A 19,971-nucleotide genomic window follows, 5' to 3' on the forward strand; every position below is an offset into this window, starting at 1 on the left:
CTCACAACAACCCTAGGAGGCAGTCAGAATGAGGACGCATGGGCACAAACAGTTAAAGTAACTTTCTTAAAAGTTATACAGCGAGGTAAGTGGTACAACACAGCCAACGCCCACGCAGTCTGCTATTCACCACCTGCCCAACCATCCCTCTGAAAGGACAGAACCTCACTGTAACTGGTTTGGTCCCCGCGATGCTCCTTACTGCTTATTGATCTGTAAATTGGATACTTTTCACTTGGTTGTTATGAGGATTAAATGACCAGCCAGTACCTTATAGATAGTAGGTATCAAATAAGTTTGCTCAAAAGCAAAACAGACAAACAGACAAAAAACCAAAAAGCAAAATTCAACCATGACCAAACAAAAGAGACACGTAGTCACATTAAAAAGATAAATGCATGCAGATTAACTGCAACATCAGTAGCGACTTGTGACCCTATACACGATTAAATGTCTCAGAGGAAAATTGAGTAGAAAGACAGGTTGGGATGCAAGAAGGGGGCTCTAGACTAAGGGAGGGAGGAGTTGAAAACGAGAGTCCTGCATGTTTACTCAATAGGCAGAAGGACATTAAAAATATTTGTCCTGCCTCTCCTTGGCTCCCTACTATGGTGATTCAGGTACCTAACTCAAAAAAGAAATATTTCAACGACTATGACTAAACATACATACAGCACAGTTCGTAAAATAAAAAGACTACAGAGGAATGCTCGTTAAAGTCTTTCCATAGCTCATTGTTTTACGTTTCAAATAATTGTAAAAAGGAGAAATTAAACTGAGGCTTGGGTTTAGCTGCTCAAATATAATTCCTGAGTGAAGCTGGGCCTCTGTCCTACTGAGGAACTGCTTGTTAAGGTTCTGAGACTTATACTGGACCCCTTAATGCTGGTGTACACTCGAAATAATTGAATGCCTTCGTTTCTTAAATTTCCCATTTATAAATACGAACACAAGTACTAACATGTCACTAACGTGGGCCCCAGACCAGCGGCATCAGTGCCCCTCCCTGACAGTCACAAACCCCAGGGGTGGGGCTCAGCCACCTGCCTCCTCAAGCCCTCCGCCTGATTCTGAATGTGCTCAAGTTTGAGACCCGCTGCCAGAACCAACACACAACCAGTATTAAATGTCAAGTAACCCATAAAGTACGGCAGGTTGAGAGTTTTGAAATGCGGTCCACGAATGAAGAGTCCCCTAAAATATATTACTAATATCACATCTTCCTATGTATTTGGTAACCTCCATGTTCTGCATTATTTGACTGAGACTAATTTTTTTTTTTTTTTTTTTTTTTGCTGCGCCACGAGGCCTGCGGGGTCTTAGCTCCCCGACCGGGGATCGAACCCAAGTCCCCTACAGTGGAAGTGCAGAGTCTTAACCACTGGACTGCCAGGGAAGTCCCAAGGCTGATTTTATTTACATCATTTTAGTGAGAAAAGGATCAGTACATTTTAATCTATTAATTCTTCTGCGAAGACATGTTTTTTAAAGGACAGAAAGGCTATAAAGCATACAATTCAAAATAATGTTTAGAAAACACAAACTTAAAGTTAATAAACTTAATAAATGCTAGGCAACATTAGGAAAACCCATACCAATATAAAATTTTAAATACACATACTATCTAGTTATTAGTTCTATCCATGTTTATTAAGCGCTGTAAGTATTTCAAAAGTACGTCTTCACACACAGGGACCTATAGCAGCGAAGTATTAATAGTGGCTCCTCACCTTGAAGTGTCGGCTCTGCCACTGGCTTCGCCTTCACTTGGATCCCTCAAAACAAAGTGAAGGTTGAGATTTAATGATAAAAGTGAAAAAAATACCAAGAAAACCTACATCTAAAATGATTTTAAAATAAACTTCTAGCATGACAGATTTCTATGACTAGTCAGTCTAATACCATTTCTTATGTTTTTCATCACAACCACACTTGACTACCATTTATTGAGCGTCTACTGGGTATATTGTCATAGAGGAGATGCTAGGTGATGGTTTAGGATTTTTACGTGATCTTCCAATTCCCAGCCACGATTTTAAAGTCATAATTTACCTCTTGGTTTAGCTTAGGTCAATCTAAAGTCAAAACTATTTAATAATTATCAACAGCAAGGTTTAACTTCATAATGGTTATTAAACATGGTTTGAGTAGTCGCTCAATTTAGAAAAATATAAATTAATCTTGCAGTTAGAAATAAAGCTCAACACATAAGTACTTCTAAAAATAAATACTAGTTTTTAAATATGCAAGTAACTTATTTCAGAAGTTATGCTAATGATTCATGCACATGATAAAATATTATAGCAAACCAAACAGCCTATCCAAGCAGGTGAGTCTAAAGACATGAATTCAAACTTAAACAGAAACATTGATCTTACCTGGACATCCACCTGTGAAGTAAAACCAGGAAAACTCCACTAATTGTTCTTTTGTTGAATGTAATTAGTATTTTTGAAGTCTGCCAAAATTTTAACTGTCATTTTCAAAGGTAATTAAGTATCTAACATAGGAGTATCAAGTTATAAACCAGTTTAAATAGATTAAGAGAAGGCTGGTGATAGCAAAATACTATTAAATAGCTGGAAAAGTCACCAACTGAAACCCTCAAGTCCACATTTTCTTAATGTTTTAACCATTTCAGTAACATTTATATTATTTACGTAAAATAAATGCAACAGGAATAAAATCAGTGCCACCTTCCTCATTCCCCAAATTAAGAAAATCCAGCAGTACAATAAGCTCTAAAACTTCAACTCATGGTTAAAAATATGAATGTCTTATATGCTTCTCAGGGTCTTTAACTCTAGGGCTTTCTTGACAAAAATATTATGTAAAAACCACTTTCCTATCTGAATTAAAAAGGATCATAAGATGCATTCTCACATTCAAATGGGGTTTCTTAAATTTCTATTTTTAATAACTAGCATTTTCATTGGGAGGTATAATAAAAGTTCAAAGCCATCTACACAAACCTATTTTTATTATAGCACACTGAAATAAACCAAACATTTTTTGAGCAGGCTCAAAGTGAAATGTATATTTTGAGTTACATGTAGATGTACTGAAGGGCAGTCCACCAGCTGGGCAAGAAAGATAATAATGCTGTTGATTCCTGCTGCTAAGATAAAATTCCTTTAGCAGGAAGGGACATACGTCTCACTGGACTCTTCTGTCCTATTTATACTTTGCCTTATGAATCACTGCTAGCAGACTGCTGCCCAAGTGTAAGCATTAGGAATGAAACATCCCTTAGACCCTACTTCCCTTGCTGTTAATTGTGGAAAAAGCAACTGACTCGTCACATCGTTTCCCATACCCTGTTCCTGCCTTCCTGGATGCCACTAGTAACACTGACTGGAAGAATTTCTGCTATTTGGCAATGGTTTCAAATAGTCCAGTTAAGTCAGCTCCCAGCAGCCATGGTGGGAAGCATCTAGGGATACAGAACGTGCCGCTGGCTGTAACAGCAAATGCAGTGAAGCATGGTTCTCCGATATTTAAAACTTAAAGGAAAGCCAAATATCTTATATATAATCAGCTGAACCAATCAGGTTACTCCCTATGTAAGAACTATGGTTAAAAAATCCTAAGGTTTGATCCAATCTCCTGTTTGTACAGTAGGTATATAGCACTGATCCAAAGCATATCATTCTAAATGCTATTTAAAAGACTTTGGAAATAGTACGTCTACATCCTCCCTTGACAGATTAGTCTAGTATAAATCGCTTTCCTAATTAGAAAGTTCTTTCTTAAAACCAGAAAACAACTCTCTCATGTGGCCATTCTGGTGTCCAGCTTCTTACTGGCCAAGGAGAACTACTAGCTCGTTTCTTCTTTGTGATAATGGTTTTCAAATACATGAACGATTAACTCTGGACTATTCTTTATCCTTCTTTTCTTAAAGATTAATAACCCAAATTCCTTTACTTTTTTCCCCTATAAAATCCTATTTTCTTCATCTTTTAACGCCTTCAGTGGCACGTTGGGGACTTAGCTGGTCCCCGAGTCTGGAGGCGTCTTGGCCCCTGCACTGTGCTCAGAGCCAGCCCTGCCCCCCAGCACCCCGGGTGCCGGTGAGGGTCCCACGGGGTCGTCAGCGTGCGGCCCCATTTCTTCAGGCTTTAGGCAGAGTGAAGTGAGGAAGGCAAAGGGAACAGAGAGAAAGGCCGGCCTTGAACCCACGATGGAATTAAGAAGACGAGACCAGTGGGAAGGACGATAACCTGACGGCTGAGTTGAGAATGTTAAATAATGAGGCCCTGAGAGGTTCTCTAGCTTATCTCTAAGCCTCCAGCCCCCGAAAGCTCAACACGCCGCAAACGCAGAAAGATCAGCTGCCCGTCCCGTCTGCCAGCTGCTAAAGAGCTCAGCAGGTTCATCCCGGGACGGAAACCCATGCTTGCTTGTCTTCCCGCATTAAGTCGTCAGGGGGGTATTAGATGGTGTCATCCTGAACCACAAAATGCTACCCTCATGCACTGCTGCGAACGCAGACATACTTGTAAAGCCAAACCTGTTCGCAGGGTGACAAGCGGCCCCGGAGAAGAACTGAGCGTTTTTTCTCTTCTCTCACCAAATCCAGAATCAATTAAAATATGTTAAAAATCAAGACATTAAAAAACCCTCTCTAATTTCTGACGAAGAACAGCAAACAACCTCCGCCCTCCCTTCTTTCCCCACCAAGCCCCCCCCCGCCCCCTGCCAAAACCGTCTACTAGATGACACTGTTCAAAGTGCGATAAGGGCATGGTGGAACCTTAGAAACTTCCACGCTAGCTCCCCTCACAGGCTGGGTCTGAACACTCCTATTCCCTCAACCTTGTTCTCTCTTTCAGGACCTGCCCCCTTCAGAGCGCTTATCAGAATGTATTACAAGCTTATCTGTTTACTTTTTAAACTGTCTTCCACACTACTCGTCCGCTCAGTAGATGAATGTCTACTGAGTGCCAGAGTACGCGGCAGAGGAAGCACCCACCGCTGGGCAGGAGATTCAGCACAAAACAAAGCCAGCCAACGAGCCAACTGCAGACCCCTGTTCTCACGGAGCACGTCTCCTCGGCAGAGGCGGACGAGGAACAACTACGTAAAGCAAACATACTATCTCAGGTCGTGTTAAGTGCTACAGAGAAAAATAAAGCCGGAAAAGGGAGTGTCGGGAGGGGGAGGGGATGATTTTCAACATGGGGTTGAGGAAGGCCTCGCTGAGGAAGTGACAGTCCCGCAAAGACCTGAAGGAGGTGTAGAAGCCAGCCACGCGGGTATCGGCGGAGTATGAAATCCTGAACAAGTGTGCCTGGTGTGCCCAAGGACAGTCAGGTGCCCTCTGGGGCTGGTGGGGAACCAGCAAGGAAAAGAGTGGGAGAAGATGAGGTCAGAGCAGGAACGGGTGGCCAGACTATGGAGACCACTGGCAGGCTCTGAACTGCACTCTGAGTGAGATGAAAAGCAAGCTAAGGATTTTTTTATTTTTTGCGGTATGCAGGCCTCTCACTGTTGTGGCCTCTCCGGTTGCGGAGCACAGGCTCCGGACGCGCAGGCTCAGCGGCCATGGCTCACGGGCCCAGCCGCTCCGCGGCATGTGGGATCCTCCCAGACCGGGGCACGAACCCGTGTCCCCTGCATCGGCAGGCGGACTCCCAACCACTGCGCCACCAGGGAAGCCCCAAGCTGAGGAGTTTAAATTGAGGACTTACATTGTTGTGAACAGAACAGGAGGACAAGGGCAGAAGCTAGGGGACCTGTGAGGACGTGGAATATCAACAGTGGTTTAGACCGTGAAGGCAGTGGTAGGAGTGCTGGAAGCAGCTAAATCCTGGAACTGTCGTGAAGGCAGAGCCAACACAACCGCTTGTGGAACTGACATGTGGTAGGAAGAAAGGAGGAGTGAAGGATAATCCAGGCTCAGGGTCTGAGCAACCAGAAGGATGGTGTCGCCGTTACCTAAAATGATGAAGGAGGAGAGGGGACAGCTTGAGGAAGAGAAGCGGGAGCTGAAATCTGGACAGGTTCTGTTTGAGAGTCTGTTACACAATGAGGTGGAGAGGCAGAGCAGAATACTGGATACGGGAGTCTGCCCTTCCGAGGAGCGGCCTGGGCTAAAGATCTAAACTGGGATTGTTAGCACATGATGGAGTTTCATGTCATGGGCCTGAGTGAGATCACCAAGAGAGTGAGGATAACCAGAGAAGAGAATGTGTCCAAAGACCATGCCCTGGGGTAGACTGGCATTTAGAGGTCAGGGGGAAGGGCAAAGAGACCCGAAAGAACCAGCAAAGGAGCCTGAGAAGGGATAGGGAGCCCGAGAGGGCGGAAGCCAAGTAAGGAAAAGGTTTCAGCTTTGTGGAGTGTCGTGAGACCATCAGAGACTCGCAGGAATGGAGGGGCTGCTGGCTAGAGGGCCCGGCACGTAGTAGGTCTTCACATTTGTTGAATGCCTACATGGCAATCTTCTTGTCTGGTGTTCCTTACTACATTCCCTCTAGAATCTAAATTTTTATCGCAACGTAAAGAGCAATATTTTGCACAATGCTTAATGTACAGTTAGTAATCAAGCATTAAACTCAAAACCTGTTTTTCTTCACCTTAAAATTAATCGTGGATTAACCAGGAGAAAGTACCGGGTTTTAAAAATGGATTTAAATTGTCAGCTAAATTCCAACTACTGACAACCTAACTACTGCCCTGCTGACGGCCGGCCAGCACTCCTGTCCCACTGTCATGCTGACTCTGGGGGGGAGCTTTCAGGTCTTTCTCTGTCGATGTGTCATGGTAACTGCCCAAGCGGTACAAAATCTCAGACTGATACGGTTAGAAATGGATGTTGCATGGGGCTATGTTTAAAGTAGTAAATTCAGCTGTGTGATCTTGGGCAAACTGATCCATTAACAGAGTCTATAAACAGCTCCAAGGAAAGGTGAGAGGCTAAGGACACTGCTTCTCTTTTCCACACACGCTATCTGAAATCCTAGGAACACTAAAAACATGGAAAATTAAGTACTGAAGTACTGTTTTTGCTGCAAGTACAAAACCTTCTTACTCATAACTTTTTATTTCCTCAAACAGCTGCCTGCTACGGAGCCTGAGCTTCCCTCCCGAGTCAGGAACCCCACAGTGCCTTGCCTGCTCTTTCCTTTCTGTTCACGTTCATTGTATATCATGGCTGGTGGTGTCCAGTCTGATCCCTTTGGGGCTGTCCGAACCTTGAGGGCACAGATGCTGTCTCTTTATCTTTGAATCCTGTTCAGCACCTGGCACAGGGCTTGGTTCATACGGGACTTTCATGGGCTTTTAGTAGGACCTGACAGCACACCAAACTTACGTCAACCTGCACTGTGTTCAGCAACTTGTATCATCAATGTGTATTACCCACTTACGCTTAATTTTTAGAAAAGGGTACAGTTTCATTATTCTACTGGATTAGGTTACTACACTTGCATTCATTTTGTTTACCGTGTTCTGATGTTAGGGTTTTATGATATTAAATTACATAAGTAATCTCTGTGATTCCAATACGTAGGCTTTTTATAAGGAAGAATAAAAGGCAAACAATATATATTATTAGTGAGCAATTGAAGAGTATTCTTAAGAAATACTACTTGAAGGATAAAGGTAAAGCCATATTTAATTCCTTTTTCTAAATCAAGGCTTTTAAGTAGAGGATACTCTTTGTTCGAACACACATTTTCGATGTCAAGTTTTGCTCTTTCTGCTCTATTCTATAGTATTCTTAAATTCTCATTTTGTTCTTTTGTTTTTCTGTCTTTTCCTTAAGGGAATAGACTTTATGTCTTCCTTGATCTTTTTCTTCCAACTTCTGTAAAAGAGCACGTCTAATGAAATGTCATAAAACCATTCTGGAAAATCACTGTAGAGACTGAAGAAAACAACGAATCTTCTTTGTTAATTCCTAGAGGACAGAAAACACCACAATATGTTGGTACTGACCTGCGGACGAATTTGGACGTTATTTTGCTTATTATACCAGTTGACGTGCCCCTCCTGGCGTGTGCAAATGCCCCCGTTTCATGCGAGGGGGAAGCGGGCGGCCCGTTGTAGGCAGCGCCGCGGCGCTCGCGGAGCTGCTCTCCATGGAAGGTGCTGCGGCTGGAGCTGCCCCGGGGGAAGCGGGTTCGGTCAGGGGTGGTGGTGCTGATACTGTGAGCAGACGGGGAAGCAGCGGGCGCGCGCTGGGCTGTACTGCTGGGACACATTGAGACGTATCTCTCAGAATACTGGCAGAGAAAGGTTTCACTCACGCTAAAAACCAGAAGAAAACTGCCATGGCTACTTTTATTCGGCCCTATTCTATTCTTTCCCGTCACAGATGTGATGCATGGGTTGACTGTAATTACTGTTATCGCCAGAGATGGATGACATTTCAGATTCAAACTAAATGCCTTTTATAAAAATTTAGTTACTAACGATTAAGAAATTACTGAAACAGGGATACAAAGATATACACTCTTCAGTAGCAGGAATGCCAGACAAGGGGCACTGCGTGCAAATTTTTTTTTTTTTAACTATTCTCTTAAACCATTCGGCAATGTAGAACACAGATTTTACTGTTTATCAAAAAGCCTTTGAATTGAAGGCTCATTTCCTATTTATAATTTCGGCCTCAGTGATAGCAAATGCTACAGGACACCACCACCGTGATTAACAAATCTCACTATCAAACATTTTCCTGAATTTGAGAAATCTCAACATACAGAAATACCAGAAAAATAGTCATTTAACTTGATAAGTGAAAGGGCTCTTCATGATCATCTGTTTCATCACTGACAGGAAAACGAAAAGTTCTTCTTAAGAACAAGTGACTGGCCAGAGCCGAGAAGATTAACGAGGTCTCAACCCCTAGTCTCGTGGGGTTTTGTCGGTTTGTTTTTAAACCATAAAAACTCAATTTAACTGAATGATAAACTTGGCAACAACCCTTTACTTTATGGAGAGATTTAAAACAAAATCCTTGAAGAAAATTCCTCCAGAAAATGATTTAAATTGTAAGCAACATTTCTGATAACTGCTAGGGGATGTAGTAAGTTTATGGTACAATTCAACTTTACCTCTGCCACAAACAGTGAATCTTCGAAAAGCTCGTAATGGGATGGCTATCTTGTATTTTTGTATGGTGCAACATTTTTTAAAACTCTTTTTAACGACAAACAAAATGAGATGCAACCAGCATGTTACCCGGGTCTGTAAGCTTCAGAGCTGTCTTTAATGGTCGGCAGTGTAACTTTAATAGGATGACCAGAAGCGGACATGGACTTCTGGTGGCGGGGTCGTGCTGAGGGGACAGCGGAAGCCACGGCAGAGCCTGCAGAGGATATGCTGCTCGCGGACATCTCCGTGAGGCTTTCAACATAAGACAGTCGAGAAGACCGTGGAATGTAAAAAAGAAGAAAAACTACAGTTTACTAAAATTTAAGAACTAGATTTTTAAAAGTCTAAATTGACTAATACCTTTCATGACTGAAACACTCAGAAATCAACATTAGCGTTATTATTACTAACACCAATATTCTTGTCAAAAGTGTACAGGGGGAATTTACCACCACCTTCCACGGAAAAGATCTCACACACTCTTGTTCTATACATGTGAATCTGAAAAGCATGACATTATTTTTATGGATAAAATGATTATGATTACAGACAGTTTTCACTTTCCAGCAATCACAGTTGCATGTGACGTGTTGCTGTGGTTCACTGTCCGCTATTCAATAAGAATTCATAATTGTAGCAAAAATCCTATCTCTGGAAACATCATCAAAACACTTTTAGTTCATCTCTTTAATCAATAGGTTAAACTGTTATAGACTAAAGGAGCTGCAGATTAGGATTTAGTACAGGAAAAAGAGTAAGTTAGAAATCAATTCCCAACAACCTTTCTAGCCTAAAGGATCTTAGGTCCAAGGAGGATTCATGTACCTTTCTATGCCTTATAATAACATTTACTTTAAATGCCTCTTAACTGAGAGGAAACAAGTGTAAGAGTGGTCTGTCAAGTTTGCTGAAATGACTAGGGATGGAACTAGATGGAATTTTATTAGAAAAGACTCCCCCTGTCCTTTTGTCATATACTGATGAGCAGTCCTTAACTCACACGATGAAAAGAACTTAGATTTTTTAAATAATAAAATATGATTTATCACTATTTAAAATAAAACCCTTCGAGAACCGTATGCTTCTCAATGATCAGTTGAGATGGCCACATTTCTTTAGAGGAAGGAAAACAAAGCCTTCATTCTTTGGATATAATGATGACTTGATAGGGGGTGGGTGGGAAGGAAGAAGATAAGAAGGAAGCAGCAAGGGTATAAAAGAGTAAGGCTCAAATAATGAAGATCAGATTAGGATGCTATGACAGGTTTTGCTATAGGGAATTATTTACTAGCGTATTTTATTCAGAAAAGTCACAGGTTAAGACATTTATCTCCTGTTTTCCCTAAACATTTTTCCATTGCTCCCTTCTGGTACACGTGAGGAGGTGCCTTAGTAAGAATGGTTGGTTGCAGTCTAACTAGCTGTTTCGTGTTTCCTTTCGTCTTGACCCATTCAGCTACAGGAGTTTTACCCAGAGCACTAATGCAAAGCAATGACAAAGGTAGCCCTGCCTGTCACTGTGACAGTTACCTGCTGTCTTTTCCATTCTGCAGTGCTGTGTATCGATCTGTGGTTCTTTCACAGACGTATGTATTCCTTCTTGCCATGCTACCTCCAGGATACACATTGTTCTTTAAGAAGGAAAAAAAACACATTAAAATATTCTAACTGTATTTGTGGAAAATCAAGAGAAGTGAATTTAAGCTGCAAATAACTGAAAAACATCTGTGGTAGAATTTTAATTTATCAGAATCTTATATCAACAAATTCTATCTCCCACCCCTCTCCCTTGTAGGAATAAAAGGCAAAGCACAGCAAGCATCGCACAGTTTTCTTAGTTCACTGTCCTACAGCAGTGGTGAACAACTGTTTGGAAAAAGCTGGGTTTTATTCATGCCTTTGTAAGCTGGTGATAGGGAGAAGGCCAGGACAGTGGCACAGGCAGCTTGAGGGGACTATGCACGAGAGACACCCCACCCTATCATTACAAACAGGAAACCTGGGGCCCTGAAGATGGAAGGCCACCTGGAAGCCTGTGGGTGAACCTTCTGCACCTGCTGGGGAAAACCCCACAGCCACTGGTGATGTTAAGAGACCAAAGCTCCAGGGTCACAGGCAGGCCCAGCTGAGGACACCAACACTGTGTGCAGTGCCACCCTGGGAATACTTCCTCTTTTCAGCTACATAGATATACAGTGTGTTTTTTTAACTAATAAATCCCTAATTTTTGAACATTTAATTATTTTCTACTTTGCTCCTATAGACTACTGAGGAGGTTTAACTGGAGATTAAAAATTTAGAGGAGAGGACTTCCCTGGTGGTGCAGTGGTTAAGAATCCACCTTTCAATGCAGGGGACACGGGTTCGAGCCCTGGTTCGGGAAGATCCCACATGCCACAGAGCAACTAAGCCCATGCGCCACAACTACTGAGCCTGCGCTCTAGAGCCCACGAACCACAACTACTGAGCCTGTGTGCCACAACTACTGAAGCCCATGCGCCTAGAGCCTGTGCTCCACAACTAGAGAAGCCACCGCAATGAGGAGCCCACACACCACAACGAAGCGTAGCCCCCGCTCGCTGCAACTAGAGAAAGCCCGCGCGCAGCAACAAAGACCCAGTGCAGCCAAAAATGAATGCACGAATGCATTTATTTTAAAAAAATTTAGAGGAAAAATCCTGTAAATAAATAACAGAAAATAGGGAAAAATCCTGGAAAAGTATAAAACCACCAAGATATTACTAGAAGTCTGTAAAATTATCCCATGGGCACCAAATGTAGCAATATAAGCATATTCACTTCTGATAATTTCACTGTTTTGGGTGAACTGTCACATGAGTAACCTAATTTTGAACAAATTCCTTGTCAGGTCATGCTACCATACATCCTGTGGAGACCTCTAAAACGTTTCTGGTTGTCTTCAGTAACATTACTTTCCTTCTCAAAGTGTGACGGGTGAACAGTTTCTCCTTCAAAACTGTGCCTTCCAGGTTTCTGATCCTCACAAGCTGCCTCCCTGGCCTTGTCCCTTTGATGGCAGTGATGCTAATACTAAGTGGCTAAGAGAAGAATTTCTCTACCAGAATCTTTTAGCTTATGTTTAAAAAAAAAAAAAAGATAAGTAAGTGTGGCATAGTTAGTTTAAATTTAAACCAATGCCTTAGTTTTTATGCCTTTTTAAAATTTACTTATGCTTTGAATACCCACTATGCGCGTGATCACTAATGATTCTGAGGAAGCTACCGTGTCAGCGTGTAACAGGAGAACATAAATATGGGGAAACAACAGTGAACAATGCAAGGCAGCACATAGCTACGAGCTAAATAACGTGGTCCAGCAATCAGAAAGGCCGACAAGATCACTTTGGAGCATCAGTCCTAGGAGGCTCCATCCAGGAGGCAGGACTGGAAATGATCTATAGAAATGGGATTTTCATAATGTGCAGGGGGAACTTTAAGCAAGAGCACTGCATAAAGACAGGGGTGGAAACAGCTGAGAATATTCATGGGAAAATATGACCAAGTTGAGTTGAATGACAGGTAATCTAGCAGAGTAGCAGGAAATAGGGGATGGAATTCTTTCTTTCTGTTATATGGGGTGATGACACTCTGGAAACTGTCCTCTAGTTGATGTTTAGATAAGAGGAAATGATGACTTGTCTAAAAAACTACTTATAAAAAATGTATTAAATCTATTATAGTTAAATCATTTCCAAACAGACCAGCTGGAATGTAAGTGGCTGTATCCATTCATCCTTAAAGTGGTTATGTACATCTGTTTCATAGACCAGAAGGTGATGATCAAATCACATATTTTTTAAAAAAAATATGGTTTCCATTAACTGTGTAAGACAATGGGTATTGGGGAGTTTAACCCATTTACAATTAAGGTTATGCTGGGCTTCCTGGTACCTTATTTCATGTTTCTATTTAAAGTGTCTTTATGTTTTTTCTCTCCTTTCCTACTTTCCATAAGCTAAATCAATTCCTTTTCTTCTGTTGGTTTAAAAGTTATCCATTTTAGTTTTGTCCTTATATTTCTTGCCCTTAAGTTCCTGAATTTATTTTTGCTTATCACTACAGTTGTCCCTCAGTATCCGCTGGGGATTGGCTCCAGGACCCCCTGCGGATTCCAAGATCTATGGAGGCTCAAGTCCCTTATATAAAGTGGCTGAGTATAGTTGGCCCTCCGTATCCACAGGTCCCGTGTCTTCAGGTTCAACCAAACACGGATGGACAGTGAGAGCCAACTGTACCGATTTCTTACCCTTACCCCTACCTTCCCTTCCAAGGCATATGCTTTTTCCTTTAATTTCTATCCCTATCCTCACTTCCTGGATATTATTCAGAATTTTGGTTCTGAATTTTCATTATTTTTTTTCTTTTTTGTGTATGTTACCACATACATACTTTAATAAGTTAGTTGATTGCTTTCAATTCCCATATATTTTACGGCAAAACTTGACATACCTTTCTCTTACTGTAAGAGTACTTCCTCAAACAGTACAGTGTTTTCAAATGGGTCACTGTATCACAAGAGTTGAGGCACTTTACTCATAAGAATATGCTTATTGTACCTTTATGTTTAAATGACAGTTTGGTTGGGTATAAAATTCTGTGTTCAATGTGCTTTTCTTTTGATACTTTAAAAAAATATATATTTTTTATCCATTTATCTTCCTGCATCCATCTTACTGTTGAGAAATCAGATGTCAGTCTGCATCTTGCTCCTTTTAAGGTCACCTGCTGTCTCATTCTGGGACCTTTGAAGTTTTTCCTCTTTGCTTTTGGTATCCATATATCCCACTTTAATGAGCCCAGGAGTAGGTTTTCCTTCTTGCTTCTGTTTTCCCTTTTGAGACCTTTTAATATGAAGTTTTCCATCTTTTTAAATTATTATTTCTTCTTCAAATATTTTCTCCCTTTCATTTTGCCCCTTTTCCTTTCTATACTCCTATTTCCTAAATGTCACTAATTCTACTTCTATCCTTTGTATATCTTAGTTTTCTTTTATATTTTCTCTTTATTCTCTGCTGCTGTCTTATAGGGGGACTTCTCAATCTATCTCCCAGCTCCCATTATATAATTTCTATAGTTTGCTGTTTTAAGTGGATAATGGGAGCTAACTCTATAAAGTAATTATTGTTGTAGTCTGCCTTCATTCAACAGTTTATTTGTAAACATAAAATTAAATGCACCAATATACTATCAAGTAAATATTACAAACATGAAAACTGAGGCAGGAAAGTTTAATGTACTGTTTTGTGGTAAGGTTAAATGTTATTTTAAGAATTCACAGTTTTTATTCTTAAACTGCATTTATTAGAAGCTTGGCCCCCTTTGCACGTTCTTTAAGTGTATAATTCACTTTAATATTTTTAAACTTGAAAAGAAAAGATAAAATTTTTTAAAATCTTTAAACAAAAAAATTCTGACAACAAATAACTACAGCATATTGCAATTTGCCAGACTATTTACTCACACTTGGAATAGTTGAAGACTTTTTCCTTTCTGGCCCTACAAGAGGGCTTGTAGTCATCTCACTTTTTGAACCAACTGTTGTGCTGCCAAGTTTACGAGCCACGTCTTTGTCCCACTCCTCTTTCTGTTCACTTTCCACGCTGTTAGCCTGAGGCCTTTTGGTATATGATACGGCAGGGGGAATGGATGGACCAGCTGTAATTTTTTAAAAAGCATAATTAGCTGAAGAGCAACTGACATATTTTCTTCTAACGAACAAAAACTCTATTAAAAATATCTTTATTTGCATACTTTACACTCTGAACGAAGATTAAACTGTTTGATTACAAAAATTAGGTCAGCCCCTGAAAACAGGATTATATTTATCATTCAATAATATAAAGCTGTGATAACTGGGAATGATACAAGAACATAAACAAGTGAACTGTATAATGCTTAACAAAAAATGCAAGTCTGGGCAGACTCAGTCTGTCTTTCCACATATCTGACTTTCCCCCACCATGATCACTAAAGCGTCGTTGCTTCTGATTTGCTGAGATGCTCCGCTGGACCTTCAGGTGAGCAGGGGACTGCAGAGTGCTGTTGTTTAAGTCACTGTTGGGCCGTGACCTCTGACACAAGTTTCCACTGGATAATGATTCACCACCTTCAAACTATAAGAAGAAAGACCACCAGCATTTTAAAATTAAAAAAAGTTCATAGAAACAATATGCACGCTTGATTTTTCTAAGTTATTCCAAGTCGTACATGGAGTAATCAGAACTAAGAAAATTTAAAAGTTTGGATACAGAACTGCAAGTTGGCAAACAGGAAGGGAGGGAACTGGATACAACATCGTTTCACAAATACATGTCATCTTCTGTTATCTTGTACAAACGGCTTTGGGTCCTTCTGGGTCCAAATAATAGCTACCAATTATTGAATGGTTATTATATACTAGCCGCCATGCTGAACTTTTTATATATGTTACTTTGTTTAATCATTACAACAAACCTATGATCTATTAACCTGTACTTTTTAGATGGAAAAACTGAGGTTAAGAGATTCAAGAGACATCTTTGGGATTTGAATTCAGGTATAGTTGAGATTCAAACTTAGGATGAAATCTAAAATTTCAACTTCATACACACACAAACACACACACATTTTTTGTTTTGTTTTGCTTTCTCCACCACATTTACAGAACAAAATTTGGTTTATTGACTCTGATCAAGAAATTGCATCTGCTTAGAGCTAAGCATGGTGTACTGGGGATTGATACACTTTCCCTCTCTCTGTAACAAAGAAGTATTTTGTTGCCAGCAAACTTCTGACTGAATCACTGGCATTCTAATGGGAAATCGAAATTCATATGTAAAGTTGCTAATGATAAAGAGCAGAGAAATACTGATGATGAAAATTTTAATAGATAACAGCTAACACAGAGCACATAGTAGTGTGCCAGGAGCTGTTCTGAGGACTTGAGAAGTATTAATTCCTTTAAACCCTCTCAGTGACCCTAAGAGATAGGTACTATTGTCATCCTCATTTTATAGATCAGGAAACTGAGGCACAGAGAAGTTAATTGCCTAAGTCACACAGCTAGTTAGTGGCTGTGCTGGGGTGGGGGAGGGGTGGGAATTCAAACCCAGTGACCCTGGTTCCAAAGTTCAGGCTCTTACTACTTATAGTAGCTTCATTCATTTATATTCAATGCAATTCAAACTTCATTTTAATTCATGCACGGGCTGGGTTGTATGCTTATAAAATTAGTGTTTCCTTTATACTTAAATTAATAGGAAAATTAAAGATCTCAGGAGTGAAATCTAAAATCTAGGTAGAGGCAGTTCAAAGACTTTAGAGATAACCATTTGGACTATTTCCCACTTCTTAAAATTCTCTTGCCTTGGCTTCTTTGATGCCACCTCCCTAGCTATTAGCATCTCTACTGAAGATCCCTCTCCTCCGCTATAGGAGTACCTACCTAGTAGGGTCACTGAGAGGATTAGATGAAGTAATACATGTAAAGTCCTTAAAACAGTTCCTGGCACATTACTGTGTGGCCCTCTGATGATGAATCCCAAATCTGTTCATGCTCTTCAACTCATTCCCTTCAGATCCAGATCTTTATATCCAAATGTCTACTGAACAGCTCCAACCAACAGGAATCTCAAATTCAACCACCCGGAACTGAACAAACCTCCCATCTTCCCACTAAGGTTCACTCTTTTCCTATCTTGGCAAATACATCTTACAAAACCAGTCACCTATGCTAGAAATCTGAGAGTCTCTTATCCTTCATTTCCAACAGGTTATCAAATACTGTTAATTCAACCTCTTACATGTCTTGGCCTGTTGTGGGTGCCTGTCCCCTTATGTCCCTGAGTATCCTGTACATCCCCCTAATCAGAGCACGTTCCACACTGTACCATACTGTGGACCGATTCTCTCCCCTCTAGACTGACGGCTCCTTGAGAGCAGAGACCTGCCAACCTTTCTATTCCAGTACTTAGCATAGTTTCCGGTACAGAGTAGGTTCAATAAATGTCAGCTGAATGTACTGATTCACTAATAGTTACTATCTAATTATAAATAATTTCATCCTACTCTACAAAATGCCTCCCACAGATGTCTAATTTTCAACCAACTGTCAAAGCTCTGGGCTGTTTTTGACTCTCAATTTATACCTTTATATTTTGCTGTCCCAAAGGATCATCAAAGGTTCAATCACAATTGGCAGAGAGTGACTTCCTTGCTCTCTCTCCCTATTATAGACCTCAACTGGCCTTGAGAATTTCCAACTGAATGTATCAAAACACTTGACACTCTACAAGGCAAAATATATCACCAAAAAACCTTTTCCTGGGTTCCCACCTATACATTTTGTTTTCAATGCTGTCACCTCCTTTTGTTTCAGTTGCTGTCTTTTTCTGCCCACCCAAAATAACCGTGTTACCTCTGGCAGGGCTGTTGCACTTGGGCTGCCAGAGACATTCTCAAAGACGTGACTGTGAACAGGGCCTCTCAGAGCTAAGCAAGGCACTATGCCTGCTCTTTCAAAACAGAATCTCTCAGTATTCGGAAATAAGGTGAGTTCACAACTCAGCAACTTGGATTTTGACTTCTGATAAATAAGAATGTTAGGGTCTTTGTATTATTTTTGATACAACCTAAAATATATTTGCCAACATTATATCTATACTTAGCTGTGACTTAGCTCAAGAAATAATTCACATTAATCTGAAAAGGTGAAAAACTTACTTCAGGTGGTTTTCTACCTAGAAGAATATAAGTAGCCATGACTTCATCATATTTCTGATTTATTAAGGCATCATTTATCTCATCTCGGGCAAAACCCATGGTGACCATGATGTCTAGAAATAAAAAACAACAAAATTCAAATTTTCTGAAAATGGGTTTATTTTAGTAAAGAAACCAACAAAAATGGGCAAGTTTGCCCACATCGGATATGAAAACTAAATTCTGAACATTTAAAGTGTAACTTTAATTGTAAAACTTCTGGATTACTAATATACAGACACTGTGTAGTTACAGATACTGTACATCCCCAATTTTTCATGCAGAAATGATCTACACTGTGGGTTAATATATTCACAGGCTACTCCATTTCTCATTGCCCAGCACATCCTTGAGCTGAGCTCCTTTATCCAGCTCCACGTAGCACCTGTCTCTCTGTGACACACACAGAACACCTTCTCTCTCTCTCGACACACCCTCAGCCACTCAGGGAGTGGTTTCTCTCATCTCTTAACAATTTCTGCTTTACTCTTTGGAAGGCTTGAATCCCACAGTTCTTTCTGATCAGATTCCTAACACCCTACAACGCCCCTCCTCAGCCATTCTGCCTTCAAGCCAGACAGGAGATGACTCAACTGTGAGTTGCTGATGGCTCTGGGAATGAAGAGAGGGAACTGGTTGGGAGTAGGGCACTGACTGGGTGTGGGAGGATGGACCCTGCTGAGACAGTGGGAAACAAAGGGGGAGCCAAAGTGTTCCTCCCTCTAACTCAGGGCCTCTACGCTTTTGGTTAAAATACATGCTATGTTTCGCTGATATTTATCAGTCGGATCAGTGCTGATTCTTAAATCAGTCATTCCTCCCGTTAGGAATTGCTGAAAGAAAAGAATGAGGTTTATATACGTTATCTTAATTTTTATATCACTGTTGCCAACAACTGGTTTAGATTATAATATATGAGAACAAAATAAGGAACTTGAATTTTGCAACGTTTAGTGTATATCTGGAGAAAGAAAAGATGATAAAGCAAGTATTTTTCAAATAAAAATTGCTTCCCATTTACATTTTAAACACGATTTTGGGAGACTAAAGGACTCTCACTTTTAGCCTAGGGACCACCCCTCTCACAGTACTTAAATACTTACCTATTCTTTTTGCGTCATTGAAATCTGGTTCAGGCTCAGCATATGGCTTTAGTTCTTCTTCTTCATGACCAACATTCATCCATCGATCTTTCATTATTTGCTAGGAAATAAACTCTACATTATGTTTGGCCAATCAGAACATTCGACCACTTATATTAGCTCATTTTTAGTAAATGTGAAACTTATTGGTTCAGTCAACAAGAATCGTGATGTTTTCAAACTAAAGTTACTGTTTCTAGCTTGATTAGCAGGTCAACAGGAGGTGTAAGATTTTGGGACATACTTATATATCTTATGACAACTCTAAGCATCACCCCACACACCACCAAATGAACTGATTCAAAATATACTGCCTGCTGTCTATGCTCCTCTAAAAGGAATATTTTCACATTTGAAAATTTTAATATAAAAGCCCACTGATTTTAACCTCTGCTTCATTTTTACATTTGAGATTAATGAAGAGATTTTTTTTCCTGGTCTTCTACCAAATATATACCTGTAATTTAAAAATCATCACTTACTAAAACATTAGGAAAGAAGAGATCATGGGAAATGGAAATCAGAGTCAGTAATGACAATATAGTTCAGAGAATATGGGAAGAGAGAACCATCAAGATTTAAGCCTGGAATTAGGAATTAGTAAGAATCAGGGTGAAAACAGACGTTGGTGTGCATTACCAGAGTCCAATTTAAGCTGAGACTGTGAAACAACAGTCAATCCGGGGCTGTTAAAAGGCAACCCAGAGGGCGCAGCCTATGGAATGAGGAAATTACTGGCAAACCATATATCAGATAAGGGGTTAATATCCAGAATCTATAAAGAACTCCTACAACTCAGTAACAACAAAAAACTGCCCAATTAAAAAAATGGGCAAAGAACTTGAATAGATATTTCTCCAAAGGATATATACAAATAGCCAACAAGCATATAAGATGCTCAACATCACTAATCATCAGGAAAATCAAAACCACAATGAGATATCACTTTGTATCTGTCAGGATGGCCA

The 19,971-nt window shown here is 40.4% G+C and overlaps 1 protein-coding gene across 6 annotated transcripts in view; it reads right to left on the reverse strand.

Annotated features, from left to right (window-relative positions):
• Positions 1-19,971, reverse strand: part of MARK1 (microtubule affinity regulating kinase 1) — a 141,383-nt gene that overhangs the window by 4,638 nt on the left and 116,774 nt on the right. For 2 of the 6 annotated variants that reach the window (XM_067729716.1, XM_067729713.1), the window contains 8 exons: positions 18,965-19,064; positions 17,823-17,935; positions 15,082-15,235; positions 14,584-14,777; positions 10,633-10,733; positions 9,190-9,354; positions 7,945-8,196; positions 1,731-1,775 (listed from right to left, as the gene is read on the reverse strand). In XM_067729716.1, coding sequence (XP_067585817.1) covers positions 1,731-1,775; positions 7,945-8,196; positions 9,190-9,354; positions 10,633-10,733; positions 14,584-14,777; positions 15,082-15,235; positions 17,823-17,935; positions 18,965-19,064 — 1,124 coding nt within the window. Of the gene's footprint in view, positions 1-1,730; positions 1,776-7,944; positions 8,200-9,189; positions 9,355-10,632; positions 10,734-14,583; positions 14,778-15,081; positions 15,236-17,822; positions 17,936-18,964; positions 19,065-19,971 lie in introns of all 6 variants that reach the window. The other 4 variants (XM_067729715.1, XM_067729712.1, XM_067729714.1 and 1 more) reach the window with 3 other exon arrangements.

Source organism: Pseudorca crassidens, chromosome 2 (genome assembly GCF_039906515.1).
Source record: "Pseudorca crassidens isolate mPseCra1 chromosome 2, mPseCra1.hap1, whole genome shotgun sequence".
Classification (NCBI taxonomy): domain Eukaryota; kingdom Metazoa; phylum Chordata; class Mammalia; order Artiodactyla; family Delphinidae; genus Pseudorca; species Pseudorca crassidens.